This window comes from Diorhabda carinulata, chromosome 6 (assembly GCF_026250575.1).
Source record: "Diorhabda carinulata isolate Delta chromosome 6, icDioCari1.1, whole genome shotgun sequence".
Lineage (NCBI taxonomy): Eukaryota > Metazoa > Arthropoda > Insecta > Coleoptera > Chrysomelidae > Diorhabda > Diorhabda carinulata.
In genome coordinates, this window is record NC_079465.1 from 13,384,282 (window position 1) to 13,405,475 (window position 21,194).

The 21,194-nt window shown below is 31.9% G+C and overlaps 1 protein-coding gene and 1 long non-coding RNA gene across 4 annotated transcripts in view; one reads left to right on the forward strand and one right to left on the reverse strand.

Annotated features, from left to right (window-relative positions):
• LOC130895225 (venom serine protease Bi-VSP-like) overlaps window positions 1–20,377 on the reverse strand; it is a 32,172-nt gene extending 11,795 nt beyond the window's left edge. For 2 of the 3 annotated variants that reach the window (XM_057802420.1, XM_057802419.1), the window contains exons 1-6: window positions 19,995–20,377; window positions 19,621–19,875; window positions 13,004–13,314; window positions 11,945–12,071; window positions 7,011–7,224; window positions 1,979–2,188 (exon numbers count right to left, since the gene is read on the reverse strand). In XM_057802420.1, the coding sequence (XP_057658403.1) occupies window positions 1,979–2,188; window positions 7,011–7,224; window positions 11,945–12,071; window positions 13,004–13,314; window positions 19,621–19,833 (1,075 nt within the window). In that variant the 5' untranslated portion in view covers window positions 19,834–19,875; window positions 19,995–20,377. Of the gene's footprint in view, window positions 1–1,978; window positions 2,189–7,010; window positions 7,225–11,944; window positions 12,072–13,003; window positions 13,315–19,620; window positions 19,973–19,994 lie in introns of those variants that run through there. The other variant, XM_057802418.1, reaches the window with a different exon arrangement.
• Window positions 6,519–6,727, forward strand: LOC130895234 (uncharacterized). Its single transcript, XR_009059450.1, has 2 exons — window positions 6,519–6,554; window positions 6,608–6,727. It is a non-coding gene; the product is annotated as an uncharacterized LOC130895234 (long non-coding RNA).
• Window positions 20,378–21,194: the final 817 nt, after the last annotated feature.

A 21,194-nucleotide genomic window follows, 5' to 3' on the forward strand; every position in this document is an offset into this window, starting at 1 on the left:
AAATGATATGAAAGACGTTATTTCTCTGTAATATTCAAACACCAACTGTCGAACACAATGAGCGACGCAAGAAACACTGTTCGCTCGCTCTCTTACTTATCTTTTATACGAATAGCGCGCGAAAACCGACATTGATTGGGCGCGAAAATCAAATATTGTCATATCACTGTAAGTTCTTAAAAAGCAAATATTTTTTGAAATTCTAATCACATTTCTTTTTTTGTGTTTGCCTATATAATCAGAATAAATTGAGTAAAACCCATGCGCAAAAAATTGTTGTTGACCCGTGTTATATGATAAAATTGATTACCCCTTCGACCAATCCACGGTTCCGAAAGTTACAAATTTGCTATGTAATAATAACTTAACTTATCTCTGGGGATAAATATTATTTGATATATAAATAAACGAGTTTGTTGAACTTTTAATAGATGTTATGAAATATGAATATGAAATTATTCACAAATTATACACAAAATATTGTTATATTGTATTTATTATCGGAAACAAGTCGCATTTTGTAATTTCTTTTGAATGTTTCTTGGAAACTAAATTATTACATTGGTGAATTCAGTTTGCCCCCTAGATAGGTGAGGTTGCTCATTGACTGTTAAACACTCTGTTTGTACACTTCTGGTAAATTGACATCCCACATGACCATATATCGGATGATCGGATGATCGGATGATTTATTTACTTTCTACGTACTTCATTTAAATCATCATTTGCTTAATCAAATCGAATCAATATAATATTATTACAAAAACCTATCGATTCCTTCAGCAGCTGAATATAATAGATAATAAATTGGTACAGTTGTATATGTAAAAGGGGAAAATGAGGCGTGACATTTCGACTACTAGCACGCGAGAAGTGGGTATGGCATTCATGATGGTAGTTGCCAGGATTTCAATAATGGTTTTAGTGTCGGTTGAAAGGCAATAGGGTGTTTGGGGTTTTTCCAGGGTGACTGGGACAGTTTCTTGGGGAACTTTTGGGATTTCCACCCTCTTCGCACAACGGGAAGGAAAACGGGGTGAGAGCCGCAGCAATTTGGGTTTGTGTTGGTTTTTGGGGTTTCTGAGGTTTAAGAGTGTTTTGGGTGAGGGGTGGTTTAGTGGGTTGTGCTTTATGGGGAGGAATATTTCTATTTATTTTTGGGATTTCTGTGACATAATTGATGAATTCCATAGCTTTTTTGAGTTTCTTTTCCTCAGAAGAGTCATTTTGGTTAAGGGTTTGAAGAATACTCACGAAGGTGACGTAGTCCGTCGAGGGAATGGGTTTAGAGGGAAGAGGAGAAAGGTGGTAAGAACAGGCTTGCTTCGGGTTTGTATCGGGATCGAGCGGGATACTCTGGGCTTTTTACGGAAAATGGAAAAGAATAAAAGCTGGAATGAACTTTTAAGGGACGCAATTTGGAATTCGATAATTGAATTCCATTTGTTAATACCTAATTGGGATTTGGCTCTCAAAATCGACAGCGGACTCACTGCCGAAGGGAGTTTCCTTCCTGATTACAGGACTCATGGCCCATTTGATCGCTTTGTTAGTAGTTAAAATGGAAATGAAAATAATATTCACCTGAATATAAGTAGTCTCCGTGGGCACTCACTTGCACTAACACTCACTTGGTCCAGAAAAGGAATAAATTCATTATAAATAAGACCCAGAAAAGGCAGTTGAATAACAAAAAAACCCGCTGAAGGCGACACTGTGTTAATTGGTGTGTTTTCGAAGAAAACAGTGACCGACTATACAGTAGTCCTTTATTCCTTACAGACGACTTCTCGCAGCACTCTTATAAAGCAAGTTAACATTTCAAAAGAAATATAGCTTCCTAGGTTAACTATTGTTTTGTAATTTCTAATGAGATGAGTTGCAATAAATGTTTTCAGGTATAAGAATTAGTTCCTTTAATGAATGACCCATGGTTACCGGCTATTAAACAGGGTAGTAATGAAACTTGACTGCTTACCTTGTCGTCCAATAACACTTTCCAAATTGGTATTTTCTTCCCATAAACAAACTGGTCTCACATACGCTGTTATTTCAGCTTCTTCAGTTAACTTCAATAGCGCAATGTCGTTAGCAAAAGTACTAGAGCTATATTTCTGATGAACTATTATTTTGTCTATTTGTTTGTCTTGTATGCCCGGGTTTGACCATACTTTCAAATAAAATTTACCTGAAACAGAATCAATTTTTTTCGACTGTATTTGTTAGGACACATATTTAGGTAGCGATATTTTTGTTTAGTGATCATATAATTACATTTGAATGTTCCATTTATTTCCAACACCACCCACGAGCTCTTTATGTACTGATACCTTCTAGAACGAAAAAAGATGTAGTATTGGGAGGGGCTAGGTAGTATAAGGATTTTTGAGACTGGAAAGTTATAAGCCATTGTTGTATCTCAATTAATTGTTACCTTTCCTGTGAATGAATAAATTAGAAAGAATAAGTAACTTAAATTGGGTGAATCTGCGTAAAATGGACAAACATCTAAAAATACTGGAGCATATTTTGAAGTTTGAATTGTTCTTTGGTTATTCCACCGAATTACTTATAGGAGCCGTAAATAATTGAACAAACCAATTTGAAATGTCGATTTTTATGTGTCAGTTGTTAACATTGTAATAGCAAATTTTCTACTAAAAACTTATGTGGCGGCAATAACACCTATGTTTCACCTTTCACCTTAGGCAATACAGGGAGCTTGAGGTGTCAACAATTAAAAAAAACCGCTCTTTGTTGAAGATTAGCTCAGAGTGTATATTCCAAGCTTCAAACATAATAAAAATACCTTGTTGATTTGATGAATCGTATATGTTACGTACAAGCCGTTTTGTACGAAGCCGTAATTCGCGGGCTTCGTACAGCGACGATTGTACCGAGCGGCTGGGTACAGCCATTCTTGTGCGGAGTGCAATCTTCGCTGCTGAACCAGTAATAAACACGGTCATTTATCACGGACGTGTTTTGTTAACAGACACATACAAATTTTTATTCATTTTAGTTTTCTAGTCATTTTATATTAAAATATACAGACGTATAATTTCAACATATTTTATTTATAAGTCAATTGCTTGCTTTAAATAATTACCAAATTTCAAACTTAATTATAGGCATGCTTAGTTTTTCATCAAGCTATGGGCCGATTAAAAGCGGAAAAAATTACATACTTTAATCGAGTTAATAGTGACATAATGATTAGAAAGAAAATTAAGTTGTTATCAAAAAAATATGCAGTCAAATTTTGAAAAAACTAACCACATCTTACGTACTACAACCTCAGTGTGGTTAGGTTAGGTTAGGTTGTTTTCGATGGCTTTAATTAATTATTTTTCAGAGTCACTTCAGACAAATTGTTTTCAAACGTGATTTCCATTTGATCTACTGCCAAGCTGTTTACTAACATCAAAATAACGCGTTCAATGCTATTCCCGCAGCGAAGATTGCACTCCGTACAAGAATGGCTTTGTACAATTTCGGGCTTGGTACGTAACATATACAAATTTTGACACTACCTTCCTCTTAAGTTCCAAATCAAGTTGAATCCCATTGAATTTGTTAAGGGCGAATACTAATGAAATATTCTAAAGCTAAATAAAACATTTAAACTTACAGATGTTCGAAATATTCTGTCACAATATTGAAGCATGACATGGATACGTGTATAAGGTGGAATCAAATATTATGTGGCAAATGGATTTTTCCGGATAACTCTTTGAATCAAGTTATATTTAATTTGAATGAAACCAAAATTGATAAAGTCAGTGAAAATGATTTGTAAATATAAATCATTAAATACATGGTATTCCGGGACTTGATGCAAAAATTTCGGGAATGAGTAGATGATATGGAAATAATGCTGTGACATGAAAAAAAATTCTCAATCGACCCCTCGTTTCTAAGTTATAGGCCTTTTAAGTTGCGAAATCAGAACTTATATTTAAAGATATTTTCTAAATTATATATTTGAACATTATGAATTTTCAATGGATGATTACGTATGTCCATGTAGTGTGTTTGACGGATTAAATAATTCTACACTACTATCTGAAGACCAGGAGCTGCTCATGCTCAATGGTTAACAATCCGTAACATTTACAGAGACAGTCTATATAAACTAAAAGTAGCAAAAATGACTTTTTCAAAGGATTTTTTAAGAAAAAGTTACTCTTTGCCTAGCTGGATGTATGGCTTAGGAGGTACGTAGATTTTTAGATCGTTGTACATGCTAAGGAAAACTAATAAATAAATAAACATTTGTACTACATAGTATCAAAGACAATATTACAGGCATAAGAAGAAACTTGAAAGAGATTAATAATTAAAATATAAAAAATAACATTTTCCCTAATATGTGGATTGGTCGGGGAGTTCCATTTGCATGGACTCCACGTTCTCCTGAATCAAATACAATGGATTTATTACTTTGGGGATATCTTAAAAGACTGGTATATGTAGCACCGGTAAACACAAGGTACGAAATAATCGATGGAATAAACTTCCACAATGACGCAATTAGGCAGAATCTTAGAATGCTCTTCCCTGTTTAAAAAAATATCCTCCATAGTTTCCTTAAGTGTGTAGAAGTGCAAGGTGCCCAATTCGATCATTTATTATAATTTGTTTCTGTTTTTATTTGATACGTTGTAGGCTAGCCAAGTAAATTCTACATTTCAGTTTTTTCCTTATGTAAGTAACACGATGCTCTACAGTATCCAGTTCCATTAGAAATATTTGATAGTGTTTTAATAATAGTATTCTCAATAGATAATTATAATTTATGATAATTTTCTTCAGAATATTTCTTTGTTGCAAACGATTTCCATGGCGTGTACAACGATCTAAAAATTTATATATCTCCTAAACCATAAATTTGATCGAAAACCATAAATTTTATCGAATTTAACAAAAAGTAATTTCTTGTTAAAAAATCGATTGAAAAATTAATTTTGCTATCTTTTGATTGTACAGATTGTCCCTATAAAAGTTACGGATTGTTAAACATTGGGCATGAGCCGCCCCCAGCCTTCAAATAGTAGTTTAGAATTAATTATTCCGTCACACATACTACATGGACATATGTAATCACCTATTAAAAATTTATAATGTTCGAATGTATAATTTAGAAAATATACTTAACTATAAGTTTGTGCACAGCATTATTTTCATGTCATCTGCTCACCGAATTTTTTGCATTAGGTCTCGGAGCACCCTGTATATTAAATACAACGCTACGCAAAGATTGACTTCATTTTCATTATCTAATGTTCTACCTATGATCTTGAAGGTAAGTTTTCGGAAAAAATAAATGAAACCACTATCGTCCAATGCAATAGTAAAATTTCAATTCAAACTCCCACGAATATAACAAAGTGGATTTATCCTTAAGATAACTCAAATTGCATTTTGAGGCTCTGTTTTTCCGTTTCTTTTCTAGGTTATTTGTAGTTTTTTTGCTTTAATCATTACTAACGAGACTGACAGTTGTTTCACTTTGCATACTTGTGTGTACATCAATTGCACTAGGTATTACTGTCACAATAAAAGTTTGCATATGTGGAAATATTCGAGCAGTTTCTAAAATCAGAAATGAATTTACTGAGAATATGAGATGTTTAGTAAAATTCGAATTATTTACGAGGATTCTCTCAGAGATCAGACACAATTGCAAATATGCAAAAGGTTGAATATCAATTGCCGTTGCTTATGGTTTAGATAAGGCTACATTTTGCCTAAATAGTTCAGTCATTTGTTAAAACTGTAGATACCAGAACAATCTCATTGGTGACTGAAGGTCATACTTTAGACTATCAGAAAATCAAATGGTGATATCTGATCATAACAACATGGTAGACTTCTGTAAGGGATTTTTTCAGACCAAAGACTTATATACATTAACCGCAAACCGCACTGACCTATCTATTTGACCCAAAACGTTTAGTTTGCATTGTAGTTTAGACATTGGAGAATGTACTTTTCTCTCTACCTTTCTCTACCTTATCCTGAAGCCAGCCTATGTGTGTAGTCAGTCGCCGTTTAATCGCTAATCTAATAGAGTGACATGCGAATATTTGATGTCTGACCCAGCACGACTAATTAATTTCATTTTATTTTGTATTTTAACGTGTCGCTACTAGAATAGTGCTGAAAACATTTTTTATTTGGTATTATTTCTTTTTTATCACTCTCAGGATTATCTTGCAGTAACACACTTTTATTTTTATGGAAAAAAATTTTTAGAATCGCTAATTCCTACAAAAAAGAACTAACACGTCTTCTGCTTCTTAGGGAACACAAACTTGCCACGATTCGAAAGAATCAATTCGTTTTCTAACGACATTACACGATCTCTGAATATGCTACGGATGATGAAAAACTTGAGACATTCAGAGGACGGTGTAATTTTAAACAATATATACCGTCTAACGCGATCAAGTACGGCATAAAGATTTTTCCGCTTGTGAACGCAAGAATGTTTGATACATTAAATTTGGAAGTTTACGTTCGACCATAACTCGAGGGAGTCTACCAGCTAAGTATAATGACGCAAGGAGTATTGTCCTACGATTGATTTTCAACCTATTTTCAGAACGGGAAGAAATATTACCAGCTGCGAGCTCGTGGATGTTTTGTTTGTAGATCAAAGGATGACTCTTGTTGGCTTTAAAAACAAGACTCTGTGTTATTATGTACCAGAAAAGAAATAAAATGTAATACTTGTTCCTAGTATGCACCATTATGACGAAATAGATTCAGTCACAAAAGACAAAACCAAACTTTCTATCGTAACTTTTTACAATACAACCAAATCTGGAATTGAAGAAGTAGATAGGAAGAAGCAATCTACAATTGTGCGAGAAATGCCAAGTTTGACATGATAATTTCACGGTAAACAATTAATCAGATTTTATTGATATGGATTTGTTTTATACACCGTCCGTCAACTGTCATTTTCAAAAATCCTAATTATTTAATAACTAATGTTAACACACCTAAATAAACTATGAGGCTGCTGGGAGATAAAGCAGTTTGGGTTCTTTTTTTAGTAACACAATGTGCTACAGTGATTAAATGAAGTCTGGAAATTAATGTTGCTCCACAGATATAAGATAAGTCTATTCCCCTGGCGTGATACAGAGCAGCGTGCCATGGATATTCTCCTTCACTTGTCGGTTGGCCGTACGTTATTAGCGGTTGGGCTGGTTTCTGTAAAAATAATAAGAAAAAAGAAGTGGTATTATATATTTTCAACATATTTCAGTGACCAAATGACTTTAGAAAGGGAAGAAAGTACGGAAATAATTAAAATATGAAGAGAAGCCAGACAAGGAGATGGATTACACCGGAGGCAGTAATATGAAATACAGAAATAAAAAAGGAGCCCATAAAGTAAAAAAGAGAAAAAAACATAACATATGTATGATAAGCCACACTACAACGATCATCATGAAACTATACATATACTATTGATATTACGAGATATAGATTTATCGTATATATTTTAGGCGGAAATATTTACTTCCGGGGATGCCGGAAGTGGCCATTATCTCAGGAAGGCTAATAGATATCAAACCATGGATAACTGTGTTCGATAGATCTCATCAAGATCTATCTGTGTGTCAAAAGTCATGTTGATGGACGCATGCGAGTTTCTGTGGAAAAAGTACGCAAATGCATTACACAAAAAATCAATAGATAGAATGAAAATTTAGTAATATTTGTAAGGTTACGTTAGGTTAGGTTAGGCTAGGTTAGGTTAGGATAGGTTAGGTTAGGTTAGGTTTTTTGATACAAATGATGCCATTGCATACTTTTTCACAGAAACTTTTCTGCGCATGCGTCAATTATCATGACTTTTCACACACTTTGATGAGAGCTATCGAACAAAGTTATCCATGGTTCGATATCTGTTATCCTTCCTGAGATAATGGCCACTTCCGGTATCTCCGGTAGTAAATGTTTCCGCATAAAATATATATGATAAATCGATTTCTAGTATCATATCAATAGGCTATGTATAGAGTTTCATGATGATCGTCGAAGGGTGGCTTATCATACTCTTACCAAAAACATAATTATCAGAATTGTCGTTATGTCAAGTGGTATTTGGAAGATTGAATTTTAAATTGTATGTATTTAATAATTGACAAAAATATCGGAAACAGCACTGTACCTCGATGATGAATACATAAGGATTGAAAAGCTGGAAATATATATTAAAGTACACTTTGCTATACACTTTGTATTCAACATCGGGAACCGAAATGGTCAACATATAATGTGAAAATATGTAAATTGTATAAAAACAATGTTGAAACTTTGTATAAATTATTAAACTCATGGTACCTGAAATAAAACATTCAAAATTACATTTGAAGTAAATATAGAGTTTGTTTATTCTTGTTGCTATGGAGTAGTTATGTATGATGTTAAATTTTTATAGGTTAGATTATGAATGTTTATAGGTAACATAATGAAAGATATTTTAGATTAGATTAGATTAGGTTACGTCAATAATACATTTTCTATAGGTCAGGTAAGGTAAGGTAGCTGGGTATGACGTTGAATTTTTTATAGAATGTTTTTTTTGCAAGTCTAACAGAAATGCATAAATGACATTGATATTAATTAAATCAGTTTTTTCTTTATTAATACACTGAACGTTTCGATTAATGTATATTGTTTCCAACAAAAGGTGTTTTGGTAGTGGTTTTCAGTTGTTAGAACTTGTGTGGTTATCACAATTGGAATCAAGAATTTCATAAACTTTGTTATTCGATTTAATGGTTGGTGTTCTATCTTTGATTTTAGTAAAGGCAGATCGAATTCTGTGGTGTTGTCCGTACGTTATCTCTATATTATATAATTTCCAGAAAATTTGGAAGCAACGGATTTTATAATGCTAAGTGCGAAGATGTAAAATAGTATTGTTAGAAATAGTCTTAGACAGTAAGCAAAGTCTGAGGTATGTCAGATCTATATAGAATTCGTTTCAAAAGATATGAAGGATATGAATTTTCATGAAAAAGTTTGTATAGTATATGTATTTTTATGTTTTTATTAATGAAATAATCGATTAGAAATTTAAAGGACTCTATCTTTCCCTTGTATAATTAAATTAATTTTAGTATTACGTGTGTGATATGAATGATAATTGATACATCTTCTAAAACTTATTGGTTTCTTGTATCAATCCATTTAAATTTTAAACTCACAATTTAATTATTTTCAAAAAAAGGTAATGATTTTTCAGTATTCTTCCTATTCTATAGTAAATTGTATATGGGATCGAAACTTTAGAGTAAAATTAAAAATTTCATAATATAGAAGGGATAAAATTATATCATATAATCCATTACATAATATAGGATATATTAAAGAGCCAATTTGTTGGTAATTTTTATTATAATGAGATTGAAAATCATTGTTATTAATTATAATAGATTTTTCTCACTTTTTACTTATATCAATCCATTTATTTGGTAGAGCTATTAGACATATATTTAAGAGATATTACATCTAAACCTAATAGAACATAGTTTTGTGGTGATGCATATTTCATTTCATTTATTGTAAAGGAGTTTTTGATGTAATTTTCATTTTTGTAGCTTTAAGATGTCAAAATTACAGCTAACCAAACAGTAAGAGGTTCAATTGGGTGTTTCTTAATGCTACAATTAATTGGTCTAATTGATTATATAGGTTTATGAATTTTTAGTTAAAAATTGAATTTGGCACAAATAAGTTCTTTGTGAATTTATTTTTTGTTGAAAACTTTCATTATATAAATTATTGGTTATTCGAGAACGGGATCATAAGTAAGTTCTATAAGTATTTATATTATTGTTAATTAGTTCTCTGTATAATTCTAAATATTGATGTCCTCCTATTTTAACTGTAACATTACTATTAAGTTTGGAATTTTCTTAAAACTTTTTGGTTTCATGTAATAAATCTCTAAATACAGAAGATTGCTTAGGTTAATGAATAGAATTAGTTAAAATATTAGTTGTTATAGTTATCACAGTATTTATATCTTCTTCATTATGTATAAAAGAATATATATGTATAAAAGAATATATATATATATATATATATATATATATATATATATATATATAATTACGAGGATGTATTGATATCTAGATAGCCTAGACCAGTTCCATGCATAAACAAAATATTGCCTTACCATAGCATCAAACAATAACTTATTAGAAGTCTTAGTGTGAAGTCTGACGCAAAAAAAGTAAAACAGAGTTATGCAATAAATTAAAAGAAAAAAGATGTCCACCGAAATTGTGAAAATCGAAAAATTGGAGTTTGTAGCAATTATCAAGTACCTCTATTTAAAAGGGTTAAGAGGTAAACAGGTTTACGAAGATATGCTTAATACCCTTAGTGATCGATGTTCTTCGTATGCAACCGTGAAAAATTGGACTGCAAGCTTCAAAAGAGGTAAAGTTTCCATTGAGATGATGACCGATCGGAAAGGCCCGTTTCTGTGTCAGTCCTCCGAAAATATCGATGCAGTTCATGACATGATTTTATCAGACCGTCGAATTGGGCTAAAACAGATATCTGAAGCACTGAATATTTCATACAAACGCGTTCATCATATAATTCACGTCAATTTGGACAGGAGAAAAATTGCTGCAAAATGGATCCCCTAATGTTTGAATGTTGACCAAAAGCGTGCAAGGGTAGAAGCATCGCGTTCGATCTGTGCTCGATTTGAAAACGATGTAGACTTCTTAAATCGAATTGTTACTATAGATGAGACTTGGGTACATTTATACGATCCAGAAACAAAGCAACAATCGATGGAATGGCGTTACTCTGGTTCTCCAAGGCCTAAGAAGTTTCGTGTCTAAAAATCTGCTGGAAAAGCTCTTGCATCAGTTTTTTGGGGTGCCATGGAGTAATCATGATTGATTTTTTGGATAAGGGTAGAACAATAACTGAAACTAGAAAAGACGCGGAAAGCTATCCAAAGGTTTTTTTGTTTTTGCAGGATAACGCCCCTGTACACAAATCTCATGTTACCATGCAAAAAATTCGTGATTTTAGGTTTTAATTACTAGAACACCCCCCTTATTCACCAGATTTGGCTCCGTCCGACTATCATCTCTGTCCTTAACTGAAAAAAGGAGGTAATAAAAGCTGTGGAGTTTAGTTTGCAGAGAAAGAAGAAACAGTTTAGAGGAGAATATGTTTAGTAATAAGATATTTTGGCATTGGAATTTTGTTTGGTTCTATAGAAGGCTAAGAGTTTTTCAATATATCCTCGTAATATGAGCTAACCTAATTTTAATTAAAATATCTTTTGTAATTATAGGCTTAATACTAAATTTAGGGCATAGTGACAAAAACTCAAAAACTGTGGAATATCCTTATCTCTGTATTTGAAATAATTTTTTAGATGATTTCAAAAAGAATAGCATCGTCCATATAAATATTTTGAGATAGCCAGCAGCTTAAACATTGTACAATGAATCAATATAATAAAATAACGCCAGACCTCTAAAAATTATTGAGCATTATTGGTTATCCCTTAATTTTTGCTATATTTAAAAATAAGAAATACCTAAGTACGGAGTTGTTCTTGCTCTGGAAGACTTATATTCCTCGCAATAAGAACCGAACCTACCGAAGGAAAAGGAAATGATGATTAGTTTTAGGTTCGCCCTTTATTGTTCATAACAAATCACAATGCATTAAAATCAATTTATGGAGGACCTAGCTGATTACAGTAAATTACAAAAAAGTGGGATATGTTATTCAGAGAGTTTGGAAAATATAAGAGAGTGAAATATAACAGAAATATATCCTGTTATACACTCTATAACAGGAACATAAACAAAATGAATTCTTTTCGACAATTTATGTATTATACATCAAATGCTTTTTAGTCTTATGAAATACTTACAATAACTATTCCACATTTGTCTTCTAAATAAGGTCTGTTAGGTCGAGGTCTTTGGATTAGATTTAGATCCCCAACAAAAGTATCATCATTTTCGTCTGTTGATCCCAATGATTCATTTGGTTGATATCTATAACACAATGAACGTTTAGTACCAAAATTTTTCAATGCTTTATTTAGTAAGAATTATAGCAATGTTTTGAATAAGCTTTAATTTGATGAATTTATCCATGTAGAATGTTTTTTCTTCAAGTATTATTTCTGTACTATAATTTTTATATATGTCAAAAAATGGGTAAGGGCAAATAAAGTATTCTGCTATTTCACAGTGAATTGATCATTATAAATTTTGAAAAGTTTTTAAACAATTGTAGATACGTAAATATAACAGTATAACAAGAGAAGGCGTAGTTACTTCTCTTCAGTTAGGATTGGAGGGAGCATGTTTTATGTTGTCAAGTTCCATGAGAAGTAGTTATTTCTTTGTATTGTAAGCAATCAGGGATTGTATGATTCAAGAATAAAGAGATATATGCAATTCAATATTTGTCTTAGCAATACTCAAAGATGATTGTTTTTCCTCCAGCATACAATCAGAATACGGTTGATAATATTTTAACACACACACATATTAAAAGGTCTAAGAAATAAGAAATTATAAAATTTCTTATTCCCTAGACCTTTGGATATATTAATGCATCCTTTTAGGTCTCTTCTGTTTTAAAATTAGTTTTTTTAATAATTTTTGGAAGAAATATAAAATTTGACGTTTCGACTTTTCTTTCATGTTGTGGAAAATGCATGATTTTCTAATATATATTTAACACATTGACGTAAATTATGAATAAAATATTAAGACCCATTCAAAATTTCACAAAACAAACGTACACCCATTTTTGTTATTAACTTATACACATGTTTTCATTGTGGAGTAAAGTTTATAAAAGTTTGATAATCAAAGTTCAATAATTTCGTAAATAATATGATAAAAACAGCAATTCATATTTTTTGCATTTTCTTCAATTGATTATCTTTAACAAATAAAAGTAAAAAGATACTTACAGATTATCGATGAATGATGGAGTTGCTGTAGATTGCACAGGTCGTTCAAAGGGCACTTGCCGTGAAGTTGTCGATAACTCCGGGCTTGTAAAATAATCCAACGATACAGGAGGCTCTATTGTAGGTTTGATGCCTTCTGGACATACCGTCTTAGCATTAAGTCGATACTCTATCAGCTTAGGAGGTGGTTTACTTGTATCATATCTGATGTAAAATCGAACTCTTTGTGGCACATGGGCTAATAATTTCTTCGAAGGTGCTTGGATTTTGTAGACTATGTTATCGTCAGTTAGAATGATACCAAACCAATTCTGAAGAAAATAATAAAAATTTGGAATATTCAAAAACGTTATAATTAATTGTTTTATTAGGAATGTAATATTATTCAACCTTTGATGAATAGTCATTTAGTCCAAATACATACAGAATAAGTCTTAAGGACAGAGCACTAATTATATTAGAAGCAACTTGCTTTATTTCTATGAATTTATCATCACTTTACGTAGGGGAAGGGTGTACAAAATGACATAGTGGGGTAAAATGACACAGCGCTCGAATACACACAAATTTTCGTTCAGAAGCGCTCGGAAACGAATATGCTATTGCGGAAAACATTTAGTACCGCTTCGTCACTCAGAGTAAGTGCACGTCCGATTATAGTATTTTTAACCGCCAAAATTTTTTGTCGTGAAACATTAAAAACTGCTATAACTTTTTAATGCGATAAACTGTTGAGTTGGAATATTTATGTTGAGTTATGTGATTGTTGCTTTTAGAATTAAATTATTCAGATTTGTTAAGCGGGTTCTTTGGCAAAAATTGCATTTGTTTACATAAGGTTCATATGGGGTAAAATGACATAGAATGTGGGAGGGCAAATTGACATACTATGTCATTTTGCCCCATCATAATAAACGTATTAAAATATGCATTTTCTTATAGATAATGCCAAGAAATTACGTAAGAAAATCTAGTAGGCAATCATGGGATCCTGCTTCTATGTTAAAGGCAATAGAAGCTGTTAATAATGGTGAAATGGGGTGGCTCAAGGCATCAAAAACTTACCACATACCTCAAGCAACTCTAAGGAGACATGCCTTGCAAAAAAATAAGACTTTAAAAAAAGGCGAAAAACGACTGGGCAGGTTTAAAACCACATTTCCTGTAGAAGTAGAACGGCAGTTGGTGGATGAATCTGCTCTATCTACAGTGCAGCGCCCGCAGAAAATATTTGCTACAGCCGGTCGGAAGCAAGTAGGAGCAATCACCAGCGCTGAAAGAGGTTCTCATGTAACAGTTGTTTGCTGCATGTGCACCGCTGGAAACTTTATTCCGCCTGCCCTAATTTTTCCCCGGAAAAATATGAAAAAAGAATTGGCTGACCATGCACCTGCAGGAACTTTATGCATTGCCCAGGAGTTCGGCTGGATGACTGGCCCAGTGTTTTTACAGTGGCTGCAACATTTCCAAAAATATGTCAAGGCATCTCCCACTGAAAAGGTTTTGTTAATCGTGGATGGACATGCAAGTCATAAATATCTCGATGCCCTTGTGTACGCAAAAGAAAATGGCATTGTGCTTTTGTGTCTGCCACCTCATTGCACACATCGAATGCAACCTCTCGATGTGGCATTTTTTGGGCCACTCAAGACGTATTATGACCAAGCAATAACCAGATGGCTCAAAGCTCATTCTAGACGAGTTGTGACACAGTTTCAAATTGGTGGTCTGCTAAATGAAGCGTATGGAAAAGCGGCTACAGTCCAGAATGCCACTCATGGATTTGCTAAAACAGGCATCTACCCAATAAACCCTGATGTGTTCCCTGACTATATGTTTCAAGCATCTGAAACTACAAATATTGTAGTCGATGGTTCTGTCCAACAGGCTACAAATGGCCTTACCGATAATAATGCTCAACCTGGACCTAGTTCAGAAAATGCTTCCGCCATAGATCCTCCCGTCCAAAAAGCTGCTAATGTTCTGACTGATGATAATGGTCAACCTGGACCTAGTTCAAAAAATACTTCCGCCATAAAACCTCCCCTCATCATTCCTACAGCCACTCAGGAAAACTTGCAAAATTCAACACGTGGGGTTTCAATTTTGGTTACACCGGCTGATTTAAGTCCAGTTCCGATCGGATCATTTGTTTCAGGCCAGGGAAAGCGAAAGCCAAGGAAACGTCAGGGAACTTCTGTCTTAAACTCTACCCCAAATTTGGAAGAGGCCAAAGAAAAAAGCAAACCAAAACTGATAATTCGAGAAAAAAGAAAAAGGGTGGTATCAAGAAAAGTCCTTGCAGAGCCTGACGAGTCAGACACAGAAAAAGAGGCTTTCTCTACCGACGAAGATGAAGACGATTGTGCTTGCATTTATTGCACAGAAGTGTATAAATTTTCCAAACAAGGTGAACTGTGGCTACGTTGCTGTTCCTGTCAAAAGTGGGCACATGCCTACTGTGCCGGGGTAGACAAAAAAACAAAAAGTTTTGTTTGTGAACTTTGTACAGACTAAAAATATATTAAAAAATATTGATGTGTCATTTTGCCCTCCAGGTGGTGTACAATGAATTTTTCTTGTTCATTTTGATTTTTTTTTACTAAAAATTTGTGTTTTATTTTATCGAGGTAAAGACTCGTCTAAGATGTTGCGAAAGGGTTATTATATGTTTTGTTTAATATTCGTTTGAAAAATGCAATTTTTTGATTAAATTTTTCTAGTTTTATAAAATGTATGTCATTTTATACACCCTTCCCCTACATTAAAAAGGCTATAATCATAATAATTATTTAAGTTTAAATAATTATCGGTAAAAGTCACAAAATTCCATTCATCTTAAAAAGGACAAATATTTGATATTTCAATTATGATTACGAGAATGCCATATATGAACAAAATATTGCGTTCCCATAGCAACGAATAGTAACTTATTAGAAGTGTCAGTGTAAAGCTTGACGTCAGAATAGTAAACCAGAGCTACGCAATAAATTAAAAGAGAAAAGATGTACACCGAAATTGTGAAAATCAAAAAATTGGATTAACGAGCTATCAAGTAAATTTTGTTGTTGATCAAAAGCGTGTAAGGGTAGAAGCATCGAGTTCGATCTGTGCTCAATTTGAAAACGATGTAGACTTCTTAGTACAGGGTAGAACAATAACTGGAGATTACTATTCAACATTAATGATCACTCTACGGGAAAAAATTAAAAATAAAAGACGCGGAAAGCTATCCAAAGGTGTTTTGTTTTTGCAGGACAACGCCACTGCACACAAATCTCATGTTGCCATGCAAAAAATTCGTGATTTAGGGTTTGAATTACTAAAACACCTCCCTTATTCACCAGATTTGGCTGCGTCCGACTATCAACTCTTTCCTCAACTGAAAAAAATGTGCTGAAACCTAAATCAAAATCGTTTTATAAAAATCGAAGTAGGTCAACGTCAAGATTTCATCTATTTTTAGAAGAAATTGAAATTAAAGAAGACCTGAAATCAAGGCAAATGATCATATAATATATAAAAAGGTTTAAGAAACATCTTCTATTTCTATGTTACAGATTCGGCATTCGGTATAGCTCCATAGATGATATCATTGCTCTATTACTTGTTTCTATTACGTGATCTTAGTGCCTTTTTGGTGTAATTGTATTTGAAGAATAACAAAACACACCTATACTAAAGAGCGCTACTCAGTTTGTAGCGCTTTAATTGAATTCCAGTATATAGTTGAATTGGTTTTGTTGGTTACAAGCGAAAAACCTTCGGTAATATTTTATATCCCATACTCCAAATGTTCATATCTATGTGTTTTAGGACCTCCTTCCATGCTTTTAATTTTGTCTTTTGCAATGGCAATATGTGTCTTCCTCCAGTACACACACTTTTTAATTCCCTTACGTGCAATTTTTTTTTGAGAACCTGAAGATACATTACTTTTGACTTCTTAGACTTTTTTAGGTCATTCAGGTCTCTAATAAGAGGTTTTTATCAAAATATGACTTGATATTGACAATTTGCCCAATTAATCAAGATATCACAATCAACATGGGTCTCAAAATAAACATAATATCAAAATAGAAATCACTGATCTTTTCTATGACATAGAATGGCATGATTATTTGTGTTTTCAATTGAATTTCATGGTACAACAGTAATTATTAGTAGATGCTTGGCTATTAGAAAAGCTGATAATTAACATATTTGAAAAAGGATAAATAGATATTATAATCAATTAAAAAAAAACAGAAACTAAACACCAAAACAAAACATTTTCTCTCACCACATGTATTAGGACTTTCCCAACAATTCAAAAATTATTTCAATTAATATGATATTAGTGTAAATCATAATGTGATATGTTGTGATGGTTGTTCTATGTTTGATACGATTTGATTTATCACTAAAAATCGAATAAAATAGCAACAATATTGTCGCATGTTATTCTACTTAGTTATTTATGTAATTTGGAAATCACTTATTATATTTAAAAAAATATTATACTGTAGGGTGAAATCTTCAATACGTATAGCTCAATTGTTTTTTCAAAAGTAGGCGCTGGAATTTCTAAGTTTAGCTAATACCAGTCGAATACTTGATTGTAGTGTACTGCATTATGAAATAATTTAGAAAATCAAATGAGCTGCGTATAGTCAATTGAAATTTCTGATCAATTTCACAAATATATTAATGACGAAAAGGAGTTGACACTTTTTAACCTCAGATTCATTGGCCTCTTTGGTCAAGCGATTTTAATTCCTTGGATTACCCAGTTTGGTCGTATTTTAAAGAAAAAGTTCATGCTACAGAGGTAAATTCACCTCAAGAATTAAAAGACATACTTCAACGTCACTTCAATGACCTCATAGCAGACTACCAAGCGTTTAGAAGATTATTGGATTCTTTAGAAAAAAGGGTAGGCTTGTCTATTCGTGAAAACGAAGGACATTTTGAATACCTACTCTAATTGAATTCTATTTTATGTTATTAGTTATTAGCCTTTTTTTAAATTTTCATCTTGTGATTTTTTGTTCAATTAATACAATTATCATTATTTCATCCAGCATCGGTCATTACTTCATAATTTTCAAATCAAAATACATATTCAGAAAACGTCATTTTGAATCCCATGAATTTTAAGTTTTTACAAGAATAAATACAATATAAAACAGCACCTGCTCTAACTTTTTTGCTGCCCCAGACAAAAAAACAAATTGAGGCCACTTTAAACAAATTTTTTTTGTTCAGAGCAAAAGTTTAAGACGAGTAAGATATTTACAATAATTATTTTACAGAATTTTACCAGAATCTACGAAAAAAAATTTATATTTTTACTTTTACTCGACTTAATCTTTTGGTCTGCAGTGCATATCTTTATTTGAGAATAATAATGAAAAAATGATTTTAGATTATAAAAAAAAACATTTATTTTATAAGATACTATATCACAAAATTAACAATGAAATAATACAAAACAATACATAAAAAAAAATATCTTTCCAATATTCCTAAATAATTACAGGGTCCTTCACGACGAGATGAATCGATATGGATATGGGAAAGTACTGCAACTGATGTTCTGAAAATATCCTTGCATGGGTTTTCCGAAATGATCGTTTCAACTAAAATAATTTCAGCTTTCTGAAATTTTCGGTTATAGCGGAAGAGGACACAAACTTCATTATTTTAAACGGAATGCTATAGTTTTTATGAAATTTTTGGAATCTATGCAAAATTTCAATATAACTTTATATAAGGCATCGTATGTCTAAAGTCCACCATTTTTTAATTATTTCACATTTCATTTTAAGTTGTTCAAATCTAGTATTCAGTGCATTCAGTGTTGATCAATTGTAAAATACGAGTATAAAAAGTCTATTTTATACTTTCGTTTAGGATCTCTGCTCGATTCATCTCACGCTTCGTATGAAAAGATGGTTTTCTTTCTTCTCACTCGGTGTCATTGTATTGTTGATTCAATAATATATAATAATAAGTATAATTTTCCAACAAAACGAAAAATGTCAATCTTTCGTTCGTTCCTTTAATTCAAAAATGACAAGCAGTAATTCGAAACAGTTTTTACGCCCACGTTTTTGATTTTGAATTACAAGCAAATTCGGTACATACTTGTAAAAAAAGAAATAGATCTTACTTACTAAAATTGCCAAATATGAAATATTTTTCTATAAACTATGATTATATAAACAAGAATAAAATCTGCAGTGAAATTACAAAACTGATTATATTTATGTTATTGCTCGAAACATTTTTATTTTTGTAATAAAACAATGAAATAAAAAGTGCCCAGGAAATTAACATTATAATCTAAGAAGTTAATAATATTCCAGGAGAAACAATAACTTAATTTATTGGATGACTTAATAAGTATGAAATCATTGATATAAATATTTACTAAAAAGTGTGGAATGTTTATATCAATTTGCTAGTGGATTTCTTACCTACAATTGCTTGAGTTATAATATGCTATGATACTGTTGTTATTATTAATTTGATTAATATAACTGTTAAACTGAATTTTGTTAAGCCGTCTGAGAATTTAATTCTATATATTTACATCTCAGTTTACAAATGTCAAAAGATATAGCTGTACTTACCCCTAATTGTAAGCTAGGTTTATCAAATATAAGCCTTAACCAAACCCCATTGAGATCGGCATCAGAATGAAGATTAAGTACACCATAAATTTTATCAGGTTCTTTAGGATTCCGTGGTTCATATTCGAACAAACGCGGACAGGGTGATATCAATTCTTGACCCACAACATAAATTATAAATGATGAAATAAACAAAATGTTTAAACCGAACATATTCAACTACTGTCTCCAGTCAACTACGACACTAGGTTTATACTGGAAAGTAATGAAAACGATAAAATTTTTGTAAAAGAACCTAATTAAAAGGTAATTTGGTTAATGATGTTTTGCCTTCAGCAGAAAAAGCAGAATTAACTATTGTATCGTTGACTTACCCAAAGACGAGTGGATTTGAAAAATGAAATAAAAATAAAACACTAATAAAAACCGGTCCTGAATAAATTATTAAGATATTCAACTCTTGACCCATTGGTATATTACTATTGAAATATATTATAGCAACATGTTGACGTGCGGTGAAATATGTTGGATAATCAGAAATTTCGATAACTTTGATATTCAATTTTCCGTGGAATTTTAGTCTGCAAATTCTTACTGAAACCTTTATTTTACTTCTTACAGTATAAGACCGTGACTTGATGAGTAGTAGTAGTTGACCAGTTTAATATATGACATTTGTTAATTTAAACTGATTGAGTTACTAGATTTGCAATTATCTTAAAACCTGCATTGAGGCGCCGACTTCATCAAGGCTACTGGTATTTAGAAAAAACCCAGTGTACACAGGCCATTTACGGTCAATGATCATCGCCATCAGCAACAAATCTTTGAATGAAAGACTTTTTTTTTCCAATACGGCACATACTCATTGGCGTGGTCTTTAAAACATCTGAGAAAGGACCATGATGGAAATCATTGGTTGATATGTTTTATATTGTGTGTAAATAATTAGAATAATGAAAAAATTTTTACATAGATCTAGAATAGTCAGAAGTTTCTTTTCAAAGATTAGTCACACAAATCATCCATATAAACAGAACATGATATTGTACAACTACTTTTTAATCCTTCGAGTCTAGTATACCCAAAATAATAATCTTGTACCATCTTACACCGCTTATTATTGTTTTCGAATGTACTATTCCCTTTTTACTTAAATTGCCTGTTATTTTATTGAACACAGTATTGGAAGGATGTATTCAATTCAAATTTCTCAAGGTTAATGTATTTTTAAGATAGTTTTCTATTTCAAGTAAAATTTCAAAATCTAGCAAAAAATCTTCTACAAAGTCGTTAATGTAAAATTTTCAAGTCTAGTTTTAGTTTACATATTTGAGTTATTTCAAATTTTATATTTTAAGCAAATCCTGAAATCGTACCTAATTATCAATCATACACAAAAAATTTGCAGTACTATATTTATATATAAATATATAAAAATAATCAAACAAAATAAAAAAATATCAATAGGTAACAAGAAAATTAGGCCCTGTTATACAGTATCGTAAATAATTATTCTCTTAACATCACACAAATAATCTAAAAAACAAACTATATTCTTTCGTTATCGTTAA